The sequence below is a fragment of the Carassius gibelio genome, chromosome B4 (assembly GCF_023724105.1).
Source record: "Carassius gibelio isolate Cgi1373 ecotype wild population from Czech Republic chromosome B4, carGib1.2-hapl.c, whole genome shotgun sequence".
Classification (NCBI taxonomy): domain Eukaryota; kingdom Metazoa; phylum Chordata; class Actinopteri; order Cypriniformes; family Cyprinidae; genus Carassius; species Carassius gibelio.
The window spans coordinates 10357052-10375025 of NC_068399.1; the positions used below are offsets into that span (position 1 = coordinate 10357052).

The 17974-nt window shown below is 36.1% G+C and overlaps 1 protein-coding gene across 3 annotated transcripts in view; it reads left to right on the plus strand.

Annotated features, from left to right (window-relative positions):
- The window catches only part of tbc1d22a (TBC1 domain family, member 22a), a 133495-nt gene that overhangs the window by 47973 nt on the left and 67548 nt on the right, over positions 1 to 17974 (plus strand). For all 3 annotated transcript variants that reach the window (XM_052555271.1, XM_052555272.1, XM_052555273.1), the window contains one exon: positions 15240 to 15346. In XM_052555271.1, coding sequence (XP_052411231.1) covers positions 15240 to 15346 — 107 coding nt within the window. The remainder of the gene's footprint in view (positions 1 to 15239; positions 15347 to 17974) is intronic.

Sequence of the window (17974 nt, forward strand, 5' to 3'; positions counted from 1 at the left end):
ACCGGGTCTGAAACTTTTAAGCTTAAAACAAAGTCTTAAAAGTGGTCCATGACTTGTCCAGGACTATACCGCGTATCGTCTGAATCATAGAGTACCGTATTTTTCGAACTATAAGTCGCACCTGAGTATGAGTCGCATCAGTCCAAAAATACGTCATGATGAGGAAAAAAACATATATAAGTCGCGCTGGACTATAAGTCGCATTTATTTAGAACCAAGAACCAAGAGAAGACATTACCATCTACAGCCGCGACAGGGCGCTCTATGTCTTCAGTGTAGACTACAGGAGCACAGAGCAGCATAGAGCGCCCTCTCACGGCTGTAGACGGTAATGTTTTCTCTTGGTTCATTTCTCTCGGTTCATGTCAAATTAATTTTGATAAATAAGTCGCACCTGACTATAAGTCGCAGGACCAGCAAAACTATGAAAAAAAAGTGTGACTTATAGTCCTAGAAAAATACGGTACCTTAATTCGAAACAGACCAGAATTCTAGTCCTTTATCCGCTGAGAAGCTTGACATCTCCCGAACTCCACCCTACAATGATAAAAATGCATGTACTCCTTTTTTTAATTCCCAAAAAACCTAAACAGTCTCAATTAGCAAGCTGTTTCTATTGCTGACAGACTGTCCCATTAGCATTTTACCATTCTCAGCCAGTTGGACGCCGTCTGCCATTTTCTCTGTGCTCAGACTGCTGTAGCAACAATGTCTCATAAGCAATCCAGGGGTTTTGTAGTCTCCTGATTAGAGAGCCACTTGAAGGGATTGTTAATGAGAGTCATAATTATGACTGATGTGTGAACAGATCTTTTGAGTCAGTCTTTTCTGTGAATTTTAGTTCAAGTTTGACTTGACCCTTTCTTTGTGGTTGACAACTTATACGAGGGGAAGATTACCATGAAACAGAACAAAACTAATTGTATTCAAAGATTCATTAGCTTTGTTTCCCTCTAAAGATGCAAATTTAACTTGAGCGCAAAACTGGAATATCGCATGAAACATGTCCATTCAACGAGTCAAAGAGAACAAAATCATAACTTCCTGAATACTGAAGAATGAATCCTGAAAACTTGCCCCTGAATATAATAGTTTTCATATGTAATAAATTACTTGTGCTTTAGAAAGAGCAGACATAACACACTAAGTACGGTCATTGCATTTAGAGGTGGATGCCTGCTTTTTAGGAACACAGTTGTGTAAGACAGTAATTAAACGGAAAGACTTTGATGACAAACTTTCCTCAGGCATGTGAAAATGACCAAAGCAACATATAGTTGCTGTTAGCGAGATCGGTCCACTGGTTAGTCAAGTTATTCCATCTTATAGCGCAGTCACATATATTTTTCAATGTGCAATTTATTCGGTAAATATGTTTCCATCGTAGTTTATATGAATTTTTTTCTTACCGGATAAAAGGTTTATCCTACTCAGTTTTGCACAAAAGTTTATGCGCATTGCCTTTTCCATCCAGCGGTTTTTTTTATTATTAAATTGCGATAATCCAAAATGCACATAAAAATAGCTGGATGAAAACACAGCTACAATAAAGAACCGACTAAAAACATGATTTGTTTGTAAATAACATTTATTTTCGTTCTAAGGAAGATATAAATGTTTCAGTGGATAACTATGCAGCTACTTTTAATTAGTTTCTCCCAACATTGCTTGTCTAAAATACTCTAGATCAGAGAATAAGCCTTTATTTAGATGATGAAGCCCAGAATGAAATGCACCCAAAAATTCCTTTTAGCAGAATCATGTTATTTCTTTAAGCCATGGATTGTTTTTGATTCCTGCTTTTAAAAAAAACGTATGATGACAGGGCTAAATTAGGGGCCAGTTAGTGCTTTGGCTGTGTGTACATTGCTTTTAGGGCATTGCATTATTAAACAATCATTTTCATTACGCTTGTAAATAAATGCAAGAGGAGATAGGAAAAATCTTCATTGGGCTTTTCTGCCCTTGTTCTGAGAGCCTTCAAAATGTATTTGAATACAATTTGCTCCCAACAAATGAAATTTATAATCTGCTCTGTGAGTTCTTGTACTTTGAGGGCCAAGGCCTGATGGAAGAAAAAGCAAACTGAAGTTAAATTCAATCCTATTGATTTGTGCTTGCAGCAAGACTGCAGGGGAACTTCCTCATGGTAGTCAAACTATTGTACAGGAAGCCTGAAAGTTTTTTGCAGTTTTTGATTGCTTGAGTAGTTTTACAGAGCCATCAGCATCAAGTCTGACCCATAGCCATGATTCTTCTGGCCAAAAAAAACAAAAGAACTCGAACTAAAAAAAAAAAAAAAAAAAAAAAGTTACTCCCAATGTAAAGCGAGAAAAATAAAGTTAGTTTTAGGAGTTTTTAGGGTCTGAGTATCAGGAATAGCTAGCCTCAAAATTATCATACAAATGACAATGTAATGAATATCTGGTTGGGTGAATGCATTGTAATGGCAGGACATTGTGACTTAATTTAATGCTTAATAAAGCACCCAAGTGTGTCAGCAAAAAAAGTGCATAGAACTTTTCGAGTGCCCTGATCGTTTATGGCATAATTAGCAATGCTTCAAGCATAGAAGCAAGGTAAAATGTATAAAAATATAATGTGAGCATGGTTTATTGTTCATAATGTTATAATGTCATACCATCCACCCTTTTTTGTGTACATTTTACCTTTCTTTTATGTTTACTTTGTGTAACTTCATAAATTTATTTCGTGATGTACTAAATGAACTCGTGTATTTTTTTTTTTTTTTTTTTTACACGTTCCAGAAACAACTGGGAAAGTTACAAAATAGAAAATGAGCTGTTCCTTTGCAGGTGTCATGCATTTGTTCATTGCATGCTTTGTCCTTTGAAGCAAGCTATCGGATGATCAGAAGCAAATGACACGTTAGAATTTTTCACAGTAGCATGGTTGATAATAACATAATGAAATTGATTCATTAAAAAACCTTGTCTACTTCACAAAAAAAAAAAAAAAAAAAAATCCTTAACATGCTGTAACTCGAGTATTAAACATCTAATGTTGTCCTCTAACCTTTCGGACTAACATGCAGTTTGATGATTTTAATTGATAACTGGCAACTCTTGGTGCAATTCTGTATGTTAATCAGCTTCTAGTGGATGGCACAGTAAAAAATGTGAGCTTGAATAGTGACACATTTTCATTTTTGGTAAACTACTTTACTTTAAAGGGGACATCTGATGCCTATTTTTCACAAGTTAGTATGATTTCATATGTAATAATAAAATGTCAACAAAATATTTTGGTTAAAATTCCTCAGTGGTCGTGTGAAACGACACCCTTTTTACCATGTCAAAAACAGTTCTGTTCATAGCGAGCCATTTCAGTGCACGGCTCCCTGTCTTCTGTTTATTATTTATTTCGTTTTTATGTATTTGGTGAACTAATCACCTGCTTCCTCAGTGGCTCTCTAATCAGGAGACTACAAAACCCCTGGATTGCTTATGAGACATTGTTGCTACAGCAGTCTGAGCACAGAGAAAATGGCAGACGGCGTCCAACTGGCTGAGAATGGTAAAATGCTAATGGGACAGTCTGTCAGCAATAGAAACAGCTTGCTAATTGAGACTGTTTAGGTTTTTTGGGAATTAAAAAAAGGAGTACATGCATTTTTATCATTGTAGGGTGGATGTCCCCACACACTGTTGCATCCAATTTCCCCATTAAATCTATGATACCTGCAATTAGGCCTGTCTCGATAACAACTTTTTGTTGTGCGAGATATTGCCCCATAAATTTTTTTTTATAAGCAATATTATTGTCATTTTAAGACCATTAAATGCCATTTTAAGAAAAAAAAAAAATTCCCCTGACCTTCTTTTCTTTGCAAATAATGGACTATTACTGTAAAACACAATTCCTACTTATCAGTCATATGTCTGTATGCACAAACGCACAGATCATAAACAGCAGTATTTATTTTTTTTTTTTACTAGCACCTCATGACTACACCACTTTATATACAAGAAGCTGCAAAGGACGCAGGTGCAAGTGCAAGGCAAAACTTATTTTTTTAATGTTATTGTGTTTTTTGATAGTGTTTTTTAAGTAAATATAATGGGCGATTCATTGCATCACCAAAAATTATTGAGGTCATGTACATATATCAATATATTATATAGTCAATATATTAATTAACAATAATCAAAGCTGTTTAACATACAACACAGAGCAAGTTAGCTGAACATTTTATCTGTTCAAAAACAAATAGTTCTTCCTCAGAAGCATTAATTGCACAAGTCAAAGTTAAAACATTACTCTGTTTCCTGGTGGACTGATTAAACACATCTGTTAAAAGGACCTTTCACTTCTGGTGATTGTGTAGAACCAGATCAATTTCCCCTCAATATACATCAGACATTTTTAGGTTTAAAGTCATTTTTATTTGCCTTGGCTTATAGTTCTCTGTATGAATAAATGCTTCAAAACCATCAGACCCATCCAATATCTCCATTCATTACTCTCTTAATCATTTGGCTTCATTTGCATAGCTCGTTAAGCTACATATGTCTACCCTATCAATATTTCTAATCTACAGTGCGGTTCTTCGTGGAAGTCTCCATCTCATCAGGCAGCCACTTTGTCTCGGAAGGTTTTGTTTCTTTGGCCACTCTGTTCTTCTCCTCTCTTCTTTCCGTTTGGATCTGTTATCCCATTAGACTGCTATAAAGTTTTATAATTGAAAGTAATGAGTGTGTGATGAAATGGTATGTGCAATAGCGTGGCACACTATTGATTCAGGAGGAAGATAGTGTCATTTGCTTCATCTCCATGTATAGATTCTCCCGAAGTAATGTTCTGGAAGGGCAGATGTGGATCAGTGGCGCTACTGTTAAAGATCCACTGGATTGGTTGAACCATTAGTGTGGGCAACACCATCAGTGCTGGTTGAAGGAATAAAGAGTAAAGAGAGGAGATCTAAGCCGTTAGCCGAAGATGGACAAGAGACAGTTTTGAGTTTCACTTTAACCTGGAAGGCGTTCTTCATTGCACCAAAGATTGAGCAACCTAGAAACCCTAGGACTTTGACATCATGTAAACCTTCAGAGGTTCTAAGCATTCCTTCAAAACTCTCCATCATTTTTTATTTTTTTTAATTTGTTGTTCTGCTGGAAGGGATCATTGTTTGGTTACTTAGCATGAGCAATTAGCCCATACAAGAAGAGTCATGCTTAGAAGATTTCCTCCACAACAACATTCTTGCTCCGTAGAGGATACTTTTCCATCACCCTTAGCTTTCCTGTTGGATGTTGTACGTATAATCTCCCTGGAGGCACCATCTATCACATAAGATTCCAAAAAGTCTATGTCTTTTACATCATGCGCATTAAGTCCACTTACCCTGCAACTGCTGACGGCTGCTTCGAGTCCATCTTCTGGCAAGGCTTTGTGGGCTGTTCATTGAATAAGTGCCATGGGCCTCCATGGCTGACTTGAACAGTTAGTGGTGTGTGACCCACAATTGAGGCCTTAATGAGAATCGGTTTGTTCGGATTTCTCGGTTTGAAGAACTTAGCTTTCCTCATTTGCTCTAACGAGTTGTTAAGTGACTGCCTTGGGATGCCTGAGATGTCTAGTGGCAGGTACTTTTCCTCATTTCCCTTTTGGTTGAGTTCCCTTCCAGACTTTCCTAAACTGTCGACGAGTAAAGGATACCAGCAGTTTGGTTGTATCATAAATAATGTCCAACTTTCTATTTAACCCGTTTGGCCTTCAGGTTTTGACATTTTTGCTCTAGAGCGCATTCATTTATCATGGATGTAAATAAGCAATTTTATTAAGTAATGTTATGTTACATTAACAGGTAATTTAATGTTGCTGAAGAACATTTACGTTACCATGTAGTATAATGTTATGGAATAACAATGTAGCATGACTGAATATCATAACATTAACAGATACTGTAATGTTGCAGAAGAAGATAACATCACCAAATGTTATGAAGTAACTTAAATGGTTAATGGAACATTAACAAATATCTTAATTTAGTAGTAAAGTGGTAAGTAATATTATTGTAACAACACATCAACAGAAATAATGTTTGACATAATCGAACAGAATTGGATAATGAATAATTAACAAATAATATTAACTTAAACTATTCATTTTCTTACGTCTTCATCCAAAAGCAGAGCTATGTCTCGCTTTGTGAGCTGCACATTAATTTTTTTTTTCATCTCTGAGTGTAAAATGCCAAAAATGATCTGGAAAAATTGCCCTGTCATAAAGTCATTCGTTTTCTCTGACTAATCACAGTTATTGAATATTTTTGGATCTAGTTTAATTACTTGGCTATAAAAAGCTATAAATTGAATTTCTGTGCAGATCCTCGCTATGAGAAATCACTTCTTGTTCATTTACATCTGTGAATCGTGTCGTGCTAGACTTGGTGCAGTTTATAACAATTAACAAAATCATTTCTTGGAGTATTCTATGGAAACGTCACTCGGCCACCCGTGAAAATGTATTTGCTCTCTTTCAAAATCTTTATCAATTTATTTATTTTTTGGCATCAATTTACAAGAACTGCAAGTTTGGCTTTATTGTCTGGCCGTGCTCTCTTAATGCCTCATGAGTTTCCCATTACAGCACGTGTAATGATTCCCCTTATGCTTCTAATGAAAGCAAATGAATTCTTTAATAGGCTAATCTTGCATAATATTTCACACTCAGGGAAGTTCACCTCTTTTATTAATTTTTCTCTTACATTTAATGCTAATGCTGTAGTGGCTGCGAATAGAGAGTTGTGATGTTTATCGTTTATTTCATCTCCAGTCCACACTCTCACATCAAGCTATTTCAGACATTGAGGTTTATTGGACTCCAGCCATTCTGCATAACTCACTCCTACTCGTATACACTGAGCGGCGATAAAAAATATTGTAATATTTCTGAAGTCACAACAATTGCTATGGTTACATGTCCAGGGAGCCGTTTATGCCTCTGATGAGCAGATTTGAGTCCCACAAGTCTACTGCAGTTTTGCAGAATATTTTACAGTAGTCATAACTGGATCCATGGGCCATAATCCACTCTGGAGCTAAATCCTTCTTACAAGTGTCTGTTGCGCATCAAGACACTCTGTATTGATTTGTATTAGTTACATTTTTACTCCCCAAAGCATTTTGTCTTTGCTTACACTACCATTCAAAGTTAATTTAAAAAAAAATATATATATTTTTTTATTATTATAAATGACTTTGAAAGAAGTCTCTTATGTTTACAAAGGCTGCATTCATATCAAATACACATAAAAAAAGGATAATTTAATGTTGTAAATAAAATATGAAATATTATTACAATTGAAAAAAGTATATTTTTATTTGAATGTTTTAACATGCAGTTTATTCCTGAGTGTCACATGATCCTTCGGACAAAATGTTTCGCTTTTCTTTTTCACAAGAGTTCGAGTCTGTTAATGTTGCTTATAGATAATTTATAGCGAATCCCTAATCCCAATTTTTAAACGTTCCTCTTTGCCAGAATCGATTGGCCAAAACGGGTCTTTGCACTCGGAGTCTGAAATTCTCGTCCGAGATTTTCGCACATTAAAAAGTAAATACGACCTCCCATTGTGTCAGTCACGTTAACATACTGCTCCTAAACTTTGGTCCATCTTAAAAAAAATTCAGACCAGTTTGGATTTTCTACATTTTCACATCCGCAACCAGAATTTTGATAGGAAAAGATGGCGAATACGGGGGAAAAAAATGTGTACGGACATTTCAGACTCGGTGTGCAAGGACCTGTACACTTAAATAAATGCACCGTAGCCATGTCTACAGTCCAAGATTTAATAGCGTCTTGTTCTTTTTTTTTATGTTGCCATTAATAATCCACCTGGAACACTTTAGCAACCAATTAGCAAAGCCCTGGCAACCACCCACAATACAATAGTGTTGTGACAGTTTGTCCTCCACATGCAAGCACCACTCACATTGTCTTATTGTAAGTCAATCAGTATCTATTTCGCAACCTAAATCAAATGTCTTTTGAGTAAATTTCTTTGACAGAACACTTTAATGAAAAAGATAATATTTACTTACCTAATTAAGCCACTGAGGGCATATTTGGCACTGGAAAAGGCTGTGTTGAAGTTTGAACATTTTTCTGGAACTCTATGTAATAGACTTGGTTTGGGCCCTTCGTCCAACTGCCTCTAGAAGCTGCCAGTGAAAGTCGTTCATCTGTTCTCATTGCAAATTGTTCTTCCTTTGTGCCGGCTTTTTCTTCATTACAACTAGATGATGATATCCATAAATCACATATGGATCTGCACCTCGTCTTTCAGCACAACTTCAGTAATTACCAACCCAACGGATCGTTATTTTACCATGTTGATATGGCATGTTTGCAGAGTTGAGTTCCGTGTTAATTAACCTTGCCTTCAATTACACGTCTGTGGATTCTGTTCGATGCTCATTAACCAACACTGGGAGCAGTAGTGGGTGGTACCGGGTCAAAGTCTTAGGACACCCTAAGGGTCAAATTGCATAATCCACCAGACAGCGCTGTGGCAGTGACTTCCTGTGGGTGGGGAAGTGTCCTCTGGGCTGTCTTTGGCGAGGGTTTAAAAGGCTGGTGAAATTTCGCCGTGTCCTTTAACCTGATGTTGACCGTTTGCATTGGCCTGCAAAAAGAGGGCATATGGCGCTACAGGGATGTGTAGAGTCAAACGTCATAAATGATTCCGGTTCCTTGCAGTTGGATGCTTCAGGGTGCTAGGGGGAATTTACCCTTCACCCCTGCATTAAGGAAAATGATACGGACCAACAGGAAGTGATGGCCGAGGCCAAAGAGTCTAACTCCAGTTGAAGGGATTTGTTGTGCTTACATCCTCTTTGTGGATACCTCAATTTACGTTTGTGTTCATTCTAACTACATTTGCCTCGCATATACTAATGATAAAAACAAGTTTTCATTAAAAATGATACATTAATATCATTAGTCTATATTAGTGCTGCACGATTAATCGTATTTTAATCTCAATAACGATATTTCCCTACCTGTGACAATACAATGGGAAAATATTTACATAAATTGGAATTGTTGGAATTTATATTATGAGTTTCTAAAGTTTTTACCAGTTTTCGTGTTGAAAATGGCATGGCAATGTTAGTTTTCAGTGTATATTAATGATCGTTGAGCAATTTTACTGTGTGCACTGAGTGGCTTTTTCCCATTTGGAAACAAATTGTCACTTAGAAAATGTAAAGTGAATACAGATGACAAAACACTAACCAAAACCATGAGTTTTGTTATCAAGTCAGTGCAACGGTCAGTGGAGGTTGGTTAAAGGACACATGAAATGTTATTGCATTTCCCTGCTGAAAAATCAAACAAAACAAAAATAAAAACGTTAAACCCAGCCTAAGCTGGTGGACTGATTTAATTTGGTCATCCAGCCTGGTCCAAGCTGGTCAGAAGGTTGGTTTTAGAGGGGTTTTCCTTTTTTTAATGTAAATAACATTCAGAAACTGTAATTGAATAAAAAACATAGGAAATGCCATTTATGAATTATTTCATCTGACATGAGCAACATGGACCAAAGCACACCGAGGCGTGCTGTAGATAGCGCGCTAAAAAATAAACAAAATATGTTTGTTCACAAAGGCCTATTGTTCTCTCTGTTTATATGTTTGTGAGTGTAAATGTCAGCAGCATCATATATGCCTAAATGATTGAAGGTTGTCGGGTATACGAAGATCATATTGCACATTTACTCCTGACCAGACGCTTCCATAAATATTTTGTTTATACAGTTACACTTCAACGAAGTGTAATGGTGCAACGAAAAAAAAAAAATATATATATATTAGTGTTTAAGTTACATTTACGTCAAAACGTGTAAGAAAAACTTGTACGAAAAAACTTGCTAAATTGTAACTTACATAATGCAGGTTCAACCGGCCCCTGGGGACATATTACAGAAATGTACAACTTATTTTGGTTTAATCTATTTGCGATAGTTGGAACCTATCTAAAAGTGCTGTTCAGTCAGTCAGTTTTGCCACAGGTAGGATTAATCTTACTGCATTTCTAATTGATTTCTATTTTTAGATTGTTTCAATATCCTGACGACTATTCAAAAAAAGTTAGCTCAAGTCTCTATGCCAGAAATACTGAATCAATTTTTTTTTACTAAAAACCACTTAATAAAGTTTTGTGTGATACCCAAGGTCATTTAACAAAACTGTAATAACTGGACATTTTCTACCAACCTGAATGGTTGAATTAAAAACATTAAAACTCCATTAAGAGAAATATATCTTGAAACAATACAACTAAAGATTAAACAATGATAAAAAGTATTTTAAAAGCAAGGAAAAAAAATGAATAAATGATGAAATGATAAATGATTACATGATAGAATGGAATAATTAATTGATACATTGATTATGATCAAATGAAGAGAAATAAGAGGTTGTTGTTAAGAATCCTTAGAATCCTTAATTTTATGCAGCTCACCTTATGGAAATATTTGCATACTGGAATGCTCAGGTAAGATAGCATGACATTAGCATTAGCCTTCTTCTAACTGTGCCGTATTGACTTGCTTTCACTTTAATTCTCATGCTCCGACTTATTTGCTAAACGAAACATCCGATCAGAGTTCCCGCTCTCACCGATGGCCACGATGCCGATTTAACAAACCATGTTAATTCATGCATTCAAAAAAAAAAAATCATTATATTTGACACGCTATTTTCTCGATTTCACACGTCGCCCGTGAGGATTTCTTCTCATCTGGATGGCTGTTTGATACTTCTAAAGACACTTTAAGATACGTCAGTTCTTTTGATGTGTTCGCTTGCTTCTCATAACCCTAAAGAACCCCTGCAGAAGTCTGTTACAGCAAACATAGGCAGTATTTTCCCTTCAAGGCTAAGGTTTTTTTTTAGTACCCCATTTGAACTCGGGCCTCAACCAACTGGAACAAAATATGGAGATGTGTTCATGGACACATGTGGAGCATTATTGACCTTCATGACCTTGGACATAGTTGGTCTTAACATATTCCATGCTGCTAGCATGAGTCAAAAAGCATTCAAGTTCAGGATAAAATGAAAGCTCAAAACTCGACCTGAAAATATAACTTGCGATTTATTCCATCGTATATTGTGTAATCGAATAATAAATTACAAGTAAACGTTTTTGTTGTGTAGGAAACACAATAAACACAGTAACCACTGTTACTACATTTCTGACACGGGTCAGACCTTCAGTGCTGTTACATTAATAAATCACTAAAAAAAACATAACCTGAATAAATGTGTTGAATTAAAAAGACTATGATTGCCTATTGATTATATAATATGAGAAGAGAAGATTGTAAATCCAACTTTTTATAGTACTCACTGGTCTATTAACTGTACCCTCAAGTTATCAATCAGTACTCACACATTCTTTAACCGTAAAATAAATTTTGCAAACTCCGAAAAATATTACTGTTCAAAAGTTTGGGGTCAATGAGATTAAATTAGAAATGACAACCTTTATTCAGCAAGGAGGCATTAATATTGACCGGCTTTTACATAATTGCAAAGAAAAATAATAATAAATATGTGCTGTTTTATTTTGAATTTTGTTTTATTTTATTGAAGAATCATTGGGATGTATATATATATTAGTAAATAGTCTAACTGTTTTTAACAGTCATAATAATAAACAATTAGTGTACTAGAATGATTTCTGAAGGATAATGTGACACTGAAGATTGGAGTAGCTTTGCAATCACAGACATTCAATACATTTTCATTTGAAATATGTTACATTTTAAAATGGTTATGAAATTGGGATATTTAGAAATTGTAGTTTTTATTATATTTTACTGAACTCCTTAATGAGCGACTTATGATAAATTATGAATTACAAGTGTTCGACTGATTAAAGCAGCATTTTAACCTGTCTGTGTCTTGTGGAATTCATAAAGGGACAATATGTCAGTGGAGAGCGTTGGGAAATCAATTTCTTCCAGCAGTCAGTACAGTTGATGTGTTGTGGACTCTGCTCTGTATGTTTACAGACATCTGCCCCATTTTTTTTTTTTTTTTTTTGCAATTCCTTCAGACAGATGGTGGGATGGAGACTTCACAGGGTCACGGAGTCACACACCTTCTGTTTTTGTGAATTTATGTATGCGCTTGCGTGTGTGTGAACCCTCTTATATTCACATCAATAATACATGCTATTCAGTTCATTTAACCGTGTCAGTCTTCATTGAGTCACCCCTGGAAAATGTGAAGATAAATATAAACGAGATGTGTGTCTCCTGGTATCTACTGTAGGAATGCAGTGTCTGTTTATTGTGAATTTAAGGATGATCGTTCCAAAAATATATTTAGATGCACTTTAAAATATTAATGTCATTGTGTTCAGTTGGAAAGAGAAGTTAGTTCAGAGAAAGGATCGTTTGTTTGCAGATGCTACTTGCTTTGATTTTGTTTGTCATTTTTGCTATGCTTTTTTTTTTAGTTCACACAGGTGCCACAGTATTAAATACAAATTTATTTCATGTGAACTGCAGACATGTTCCACGAACGTTTGACAGAAATTAACAAAAATATATTTTGTTTTATTTTTACGTTACTTTAAAGACACTTTCTTGAACATTTATTTGTTTGTTTTATGAAGCCTACTTTATCATATTTGATATGTAAATTTAAAAGGCCTCTAAACTATCAACATGAGACGAAATGAGCAGAAAACACAATCTACACCTACATTCGTTCTGTCATCTGATCGATGTGTTATACTTTTAACTAATTAAATGGCTCTCTAGTATAATTTAAAAGCATCCCCCTTCAGTTTATGTTACTCTTTGTCGTCTTTGTGTCTTTTTGCAGTAAAATCTTTAGTGATTAAGTAAACCTAACAATAGCTTCTATAATGATATCAACATTTTAAAGTCATTTTACATCTGATATTTATATGGCATTTATGGAAGCACTTTGCTCTACAGTACTGTATAAAGATCTCATTGATTTGCATTACAAACTATCAGAATCAGTTATGTTATTGCTATATAACATAACATTTTAGTAATGCTTTAAAGCATTTATGTATAATGCATTATAAAAGTAGTTTTAATGCATTAATTATACCGTGTAATGCACCTTATAATGCATTGTACAATCTCATGAATAACTGTAACCACAGTTCATACATTATAACACTTATCAATTCATAGTTACAGTGCATGTTAAATTCAGTTATTAATATTTACGACAAGATATAATGCATTGCAATGCCCATTTTGAATAATTATAATTCATTATAATTTTTAATAACTCTTTATAATGCATTATACATTACCAAAATTTGTTTATATTATCTTGTCACATAAATATTACAAATATAAGCAGCTGTTTGGGCCTTTGGGGTTACTTTTTCTTCTTTATCAGTTCCATATTCTCACTATATGATATTGTATTAGCCATAAAATCTAGCTTTCATTATCGTCCGAAGATTCAATTAACTGTTTAAATTAAAATAAATAAATAAATAACTAAATCTGGCTGTCATTTAATATATGTCAGGCTTTAAAGGGTTAATGTTATTTACAGCAGTGGCATTCAGGCATGTTTAAATGTCACTGAAATGTCCAAAAGTGGGGCTACGGTATACAAGACTGTTGCTAATATCATACAGAAGTCATTTACTTGCAGTTCCTCTGCTGACCACAGGAGGTGCTGTTGGCTTGTTTTATGCATTCCTCATCTGATCTGCTCCTCTTTGTGTGTCCTTGTTTCGTGATGAGTGAAAGTGCTGTTAAGGGACTCTCACAACTAGAGAGATTAACACTGCCTTATTACAGCCACCACACACACACACACACACACACACACACACTTTGAAAGCCTCGTGAGTACTTTCATTCCTGAGCACAAGGCTGTTATGTGAAAGCACATTGAGTTTGTCCACTATTTGGAGGTCATTCAGACTTCCACGTTTTCTTGCCCTCCGTCAAGGCTTCCTCTCCGCGGTGACCTGTCAGACAGCAGACAGTCATGAGCGTCTAGGACGAGCGCAGACGACCAGTGGTGTTTTAGACTGCGCTAATGCAGTGGGCGACCTGGAAGCAGAACAGCCGTTCACTAAACTGCAGCACTGCAAATATTCCCAGCAGCCCACTGGTCCTGTCAGCCCGAGCTCGCTGTACTCTTTAAGGTTAGACCCATGTTGCCAAGGAGACGGAACAGCTCTGTGTGTGTGTGTGTGTGTGTGTGTGATCCCATTCCTCTGCTCAACCTGTGACTTGTCCCTGTCAGAGCTGTGGTTTGACTTGTTCACAGTGGTTACTAAATAAATCTACACTTGCGTTGGCATTTGCTCTAGGAAAATTATTCTGATGTTCGGTAAAGAAACTGAATTGGGAGTTTGGTATGGTAAATTTTTGCCTGTTTATGATTTGCATACATTGCTGTATTAACTTGAGTAAACATGCTATCAAAAATCATATTCGAATTGGAGGTTTCTTTCATTCAAATGCAGCAGGCTTATTGTTTAATCAAACTAGAATTAAAACGGAAGCTTGAAACCATTAAAATAATACTAATGATACTAATAAATGATGATAAAATAAATATGTAAACTGGAAAGAAAATGTGGTGTGTATATATATTTTTTGTTGTGTGTGTGTATATATATATATATATATATATATATATATATATATATATATATATATATATATGCATTCATGTATTTACAGTTTTATTTACCTTTTACCAATTTATTGAATTTAAAAGAATGTGCAAGAAAATGCTTAAATGCTAATGTCTTGGAAAGGCACATTGGGTTTTTACTTTTATTTTTTTTTATCTCTCTCTCTGTATCTTATGTTGAGCATTGTGTTCAAGATCGTGTTTTTGGCGCTGCGAATCACTGAGAGTGTAAATGTCCCTTGGTAAAGTTCAGTTATCCCGAATGACAATTCTCTGTGACAGCTCCCAGAAACTGCTGTGCGTGTTTGCGTGTGTTTATAAGATCTTTTAAAACCGTTTCTGAACGCAAGAATACATTCTCTGTGCATGCCCCCAAAACTGCTAGAATTCTACCCTCTCTTTCATTGAAGATGTCCATATGTAGAAGGAATCCTTCAATACTCGTCTCTTTTACTGTATCTCCCTCCATTTTTCTCCCTCTTTGTATTTTACCCTCATTCTTTTGCTCAGTCTCTTTCTTATTTTCTTTTGTCTTTTGGCTCTTTGCAGAGGAAGAAGTGGAAAATTTCAATGTTTCCAGCTTGCAGGAAGAGGTGTTGCGGAACATCGAGGCTGACAGCTTCTGGTGCATGAGCAAGCTCCTGGACGGGATTCAGGTAAATTGATTCCCTATCTGCCAGCGTGCGGGCCTGATACATTCACTCTGTGTGTGTGTGTGTGTGTGTGTGTGTGTGTGTGTGTGTGTGTGTGAGTAGAGCACCGCTGGGAAAGAGACGAATGTGTCGCGGTGAGATTCCCCTGCGTGTAGGTGCCCCGTCCCGTTTCCTCTCCTTGCCTTTCCTCACTCGGCCTGTCCTGGAATAAAATCCATGATGAATATTCTCACTCTGCACCACAGGCAGGACGTAACCTCCTTATCCAAAGGGCCTGGCGGTGCTCGAATTGTCATGGGAAAGCAAAGCGAGCCCCCGCCCCACATTCACTTTGTCTTGCCTGCCTCGTCTCTAATTGATTTAAGGCCATAAAACACCCGTGCTGTTTACGCAGCAGAGATAGGGACACACGTTGCAGTATAAAGCTAGGCGGTTGCAGTCCTCATCCCCATATTTCCACAGCGCTCTTCCCCCAGAAGACAGCAAAAGATTCCCGTGCGGCCTGCTCCGTCACTTTTTTTCCTCCTTGTTGATAAAAGACTCAGTAATCGGGCGTTTCTGCAACTGGGCGCACTTTTGGCCCTGTGGACTTAGACATTAAACTCACTCACAACGCATTTTTCACTTAACCGTTTAATTTGTTTGTTCATCTGCTAACCGCGTCCAACAGTAGGAAAAAATGACAGTTTGTAGTTTTTTTTTTCCTTGTTATGCAAACAGTTTAGCCAATATTTTGTCCAAATTTTTGAGTGTTGAAACTCTCGTTTTCCTAAGGCTTATGTCGAAATTCTAGAGATTAGTAGTTTTTTTTTTTTTTTTATCTTATTGACTTGTGTCCATAGGCAGCATTTTAAGGCATCATTGATAGGCTCTCAACATAAAGGCTTCCTAATATGCCTATTTTTTGCTAAATTCTAAAGTGACATTGGTGGAGAAGCCAATGCCAAAGAATACATTGTGGAGAGCTTAGTCTACAAAAAATGCAAAAAGATATACTTTAAGCGAAATTGAAAAAGTGGCCAAAATGATTTCTAATATAGGCATATCATATATCGGCAAAAAAAATCCAGTATTCTCTGGTGTACCGATTCACTCGTTTTCCCGATGCATCAGTTACAAATACTGATGATGCATTTTCATTTATCTTGAAATGGGATTTTTTTCAGTTGATTGATTCGTTGATTTCGCCACGCAATACATTTAAAATAATAAGGATCGAGCGAATTCAAAATTTCTTTCGAAAAGAATGCAGAATCAAGTTGTAAATGGAATCAAATCTAATTTCATCGTGAATATTCTCGAGTCGTTCATAATTTGCAAAAATCATTGAAAATGAATTGAAAACCTATGCGTCATGAATCTAATATATTCACTGTCTACCCAAAGATTCACTGTCCTTTTCGTCCGCATTCAAGATCGTGAAATCAAGAATACGAGCACCAGAAAGTAGTTGAGTGTACCCAAAAATGTTAACATTTGATAAATGAAAGTCAGAGTCTGGGAAAAGTAGCAAAGAAAGGTAAAACATATTGAAGACCGTAACAAAACTAAGGGGAAACAAACGGAAACCTGTTAGTTTTCATAAAATTCAACCCTTGAGACACTCACAGTTGAAGAAACCCCCAATTACAGTGATGTGTTTGAAGTGCGTATAGGCAGGCATGAACGTACGATTGTCTCTTCACACATAAAGAGCATTTGTATGCAGAGAATCAACCCTCCTCGCTGGTATTAGATTGAAATGCTCTCCAGGCCCTCCAAAGCTTTTGTGGTATTTTGTCTCTAATTACTGCGGTGATTTGTGTGTACAAAGCAGATTCTCTTAGGTGCTAATGATTTCCTCCACCCTTTGTTTTCCTTACACCTTCACACCATGGCAGCTGATAGCTCTGAACACTTGCTCGCAACTTGTTAGCGTCGGCAGCGCCGTGCTCTCTGCATGTGTGTGTTGGTGTTGTTGAGTGGTTGTTAACTCGGAGTGTAGTTTTAGCGGGATTTTATAGTCTCTGCCATGCGTAATTGTGTTCGGCTCTCAGGAGAGCGCTTGCATTTAGAAGCATAGGGTAGAAAAAGTTGTTCATTACATGTATTGTATTTCCCTCCTGTGTTTGACAATAGAGAATGATATCATTGCTATTGTCATGTATAATTATTTTAGATGGCACTTTATGATGTATATTCAGGAATAACTGTAAAAGGGGTTTTGTTTATGCGTCAACCTTTGTTAAAAGTATATTCAAAACTAAATACAAATACAGCTCTACGAATACTTTCTTTGAAATAATGATGATAACCACAGATAATAGTTCCTCAGTTTGTAAAAACAAACACATTGCATTAACTGTAATGCATTGCAAATATGGATATGCAAATATGAAAAACAATGCTTGTTTGTTCAATAGAAAGTACCACAATCAAGCATGCATTTAAAACCGAAAGAGGATAGTGTAAATGTTTGGGAGAGTTTTTATCTAAATTTTTTGTGATCATGCAGCTATGAGCCAACGGTTGTCCTCCTTTGCAGTCTGTTCTCTTTAAAGTCAAACTAAATGCTTGCTTGAAGGGTTATGACTTATTAATAGGAAGACCTTAAGCCCCTGGAAAAATGACTGCGTTGTTTGTCCCTTGCTA